Here is a 2,500-nt window from a genome sequence, read left to right as displayed (position 1 = left end):
ATCGTTCATCGTGGGAATCTTTTTGTTTACCATTTGCCAAACAGCTGATCCCAGCCGGCCAGTCGCTTCGGAATTCAAACCGTGTGCCTAAACACGAACTCGTGATTTTCACACAAGATTGCACGCAGTTGGCGAGTCACAAATCATTTGCGTGAACAAAAACACGTCAGGAAAATTTTATTTTCGGCAAAAAGAACACCGGCTCGAAAACGGAAAACCTCGTTGAATAACTTTCCTCTACGCCACGTGTTTGCAGCCGGCCGGGATGGTGCGTATACTGTTTGTGCACCCGGATCTGGGAATCGGTGGGGCGGAGCGCCTCGTCGTGGATGCGGCACTCGCCCTGCAGAGCAAGGGCCACGAAGTCAGCTTCCTGACGAACCACCACGATCCGGAACACTGCTTCGACGAGACCAAGGATGGGCGTTTACCGGTGAAAACTGTCGGCGATTGGTTGCCCAGGGATATCTTCGGAAAGTTCTACGCCGCCTGCGCTTACGTCCGGATGGTGTATGCCGCGTTCTACTTCAGCTTTTTCCTCTCCAAAAAGGAACCGGTCGATGTGGTGTTTTGTGATCTTATTTCGATGGGCATCCCCATCTTCCGGCTTGCTCGCCCCAATCCAAAGATCCTGTTCTACTGCCACTACCCCGATCAGCTGCTGTCCAAGCAGGGCAGCCTACTGAAGCAGTGCTACCGCATGCCGCTCAACTATCTGGAGGAAATCACCACGGCGCAGGCGGATAGCATACTGGTCAACAGCAAGTTCACGAGCCGGGTGTTCAAGGAAACGTTCAAGCGCATCGCTACCGATCCGGATGTCCTCTATCCTTCGTTAAACACCCGCTACTTCGATGAGACGGTCTTGGATGAGTCGGATCATGTCGTGAAGCTGCCCAACGATGCCTTTATGTTTCTGTCCATCAACCGGTACGAACGTAAGAAGAACCTGCCGCTAGCACTACACTCGTTTAAAGCGCTACAAGAGAGAGTCAGTCCGGGAGAATGGAACAAGGTGTATCTCGTTATGGCTGGCGGCTACGATGACCGAGTGCTGGAGAATGTGGAACACTACGATGAGCTGGAGGAGCTGGCCGAGGATATGCGCATCCGTTCCAAAGTATGCTTGCTCAAGTCGCCTACCGATCGACAGAAGCTGTTCCTGCTGCACCGTGCCCAGGCCCTCCTGTACACTCCTGAGTTTGAGCATTTCGGCATCGTCCCCCTGGAGGGCATGTATCTCTCTAAACCCGTCATTGCGGCCAACAGTGGCGGACCACTGGAAACCATAATTCACGACCAAACTGGGTTCCTCTGTGAACCGGTACCAAAGGAGTTCGCGGCGGCTATGGCGAAGCTGCTGAGCGACGACAAGCACGGCGAACGTATGGGGGCCATGGGCCGAAAGCGAGTTCAGCAACGGTTTTCCTTCGATGCGTTCAGCACGAAGCTGGACAACATCGTCAACGATATGGTGGCACGTGAGTCAGGGAAAAAGTACAAATAGCATCGGTGGTGCTTGCCATTGTCTACCTTCCTACTGGTGGCACATGGCATGCCGCAACACTACGGTGGCGATCCGTGGACCGCTTTATTCGCCCAATGACTGACGCATATCTGCTAAACTTTGCGAGTATCTCTTCCCTTGCCACTGCATCTTTACGTTTTGGCATAATTGTCCATGATCTACCGTAGTAGTTAAGGTAAAGCGTTTGTAGCCGTTTGTAGTATGTGATTCGAGTTGGTCAAATGTAAGAACCAACATTACGGAATGTGAATTGTAGTTACACTGAAATGATGTATGTAGTTGATGTTTTAAAATTCTTCTCAAATATATTCTAATCCACTAGCGCGCTGCTCAGCTTGCCCTTCGTGGCACAAGGACAAAATTTAAGCTTTGCATCACAACCAAACTAAGCGAAATTGATTTCAGAGCATCGTTTATTTTATGAGTTTCATTGCATCACTTTTCCAGGTGTTGTTCTGTGGAATGTAAAGAACGAATATGGTTAACAGCACAATCAACAAGAAAAGTATCGTTAACTAACCAGAGATTTCAGAGCATTCTCCGCGTACAACCGTTCCTCGGTGCCGCTTTCCAGAGTGCTTCGATAAACTTCCAGCTCGGCACGATCTTTCAGTAGAACCATGGCATCGATGGTGCCATGCTTTGAGTTCACTCTCCGAGCCAAAGCCAACCTTCGCTGTGGATCCTCGACCTTAGCCAGGAATGTGTTGATCACGGGTTCTGGTGCGTGCAGCGCGTGCAGGCGTAAGATCGTACGATCGATTGGAATGTTCAATTTGAACGATTTTTGCTTGAGATTCAGCCAAGCCTTTTTCTCGAAAATATGATCAAAATCCAACCAAGCCTGCTGTTTCGCTCTTTCGTTGAGAGCGATCCATTCGAATTGTGCCTGCGATATTTGATGATTTTCGGCCAGCTTAAAAGGATTGTCATTCGTTTGCAGTGAGGTGTCACCCCACTTGTACTTTCCAC

At 49.9% G+C, this 2,500-nt stretch overlaps 3 protein-coding genes across 3 annotated transcripts in view; 1 reads left to right on the top strand and 2 right to left on the bottom strand.

Moving 5' to 3' along the window:
* LOC126570506 (coiled-coil domain-containing protein 174) overlaps window positions 1-31 on the bottom strand; it is an 8,121-nt gene extending 8,090 nt beyond the window's left edge. The window contains exon 1 of the mRNA XM_050228300.1: window positions 1-31. This exon is cut by the window's left edge and continues 33 nt beyond it. Coding sequence (XP_050084257.1) covers window positions 1-9 — 9 coding nt within the window. The 5' untranslated portion in view covers window positions 10-31.
* A 121-nt stretch (window positions 32-152) lies between these two features.
* On the top strand, window positions 153-1,918 carry LOC126572825 (alpha-1,3/1,6-mannosyltransferase ALG2). The gene has a single exon (XM_050232487.1). It carries the CDS (start codon window positions 266-268, stop codon window positions 1,505-1,507), a length of 1,242 nt encoding a protein of 413 aa, XP_050088444.1. The 5' UTR covers window positions 153-265; the 3' UTR covers window positions 1,508-1,918.
* Window positions 1,919-1,923: 5 nt separating this feature from the next.
* Window positions 1,924-2,500, bottom strand: part of LOC126572824 (vacuolar protein sorting-associated protein 16B) — a 1,756-nt gene continuing 1,179 nt past the window's right edge. The window contains exons 5-6 of the mRNA XM_050232486.1: window positions 2,049-2,500; window positions 1,924-1,983 (exon numbers count right to left, since the gene is read on the bottom strand). The exon at window positions 2,049-2,500 is cut by the window's right edge and continues 93 nt beyond it. Of these exons, the coding sequence (XP_050088443.1) occupies window positions 1,942-1,983; window positions 2,049-2,500 (494 nt within the window). The 3' untranslated portion in view covers window positions 1,924-1,941. The remainder of the gene's footprint in view (window positions 1,984-2,048) is intronic.

Source organism: Anopheles aquasalis, chromosome 2 (genome assembly GCF_943734665.1).
Source record: "Anopheles aquasalis chromosome 2, idAnoAquaMG_Q_19, whole genome shotgun sequence".
NCBI lineage: Eukaryota > Metazoa > Arthropoda > Insecta > Diptera > Culicidae > Anopheles > Anopheles aquasalis.
This window is presented reverse-complemented; position numbering and strand designations above follow the sequence as displayed.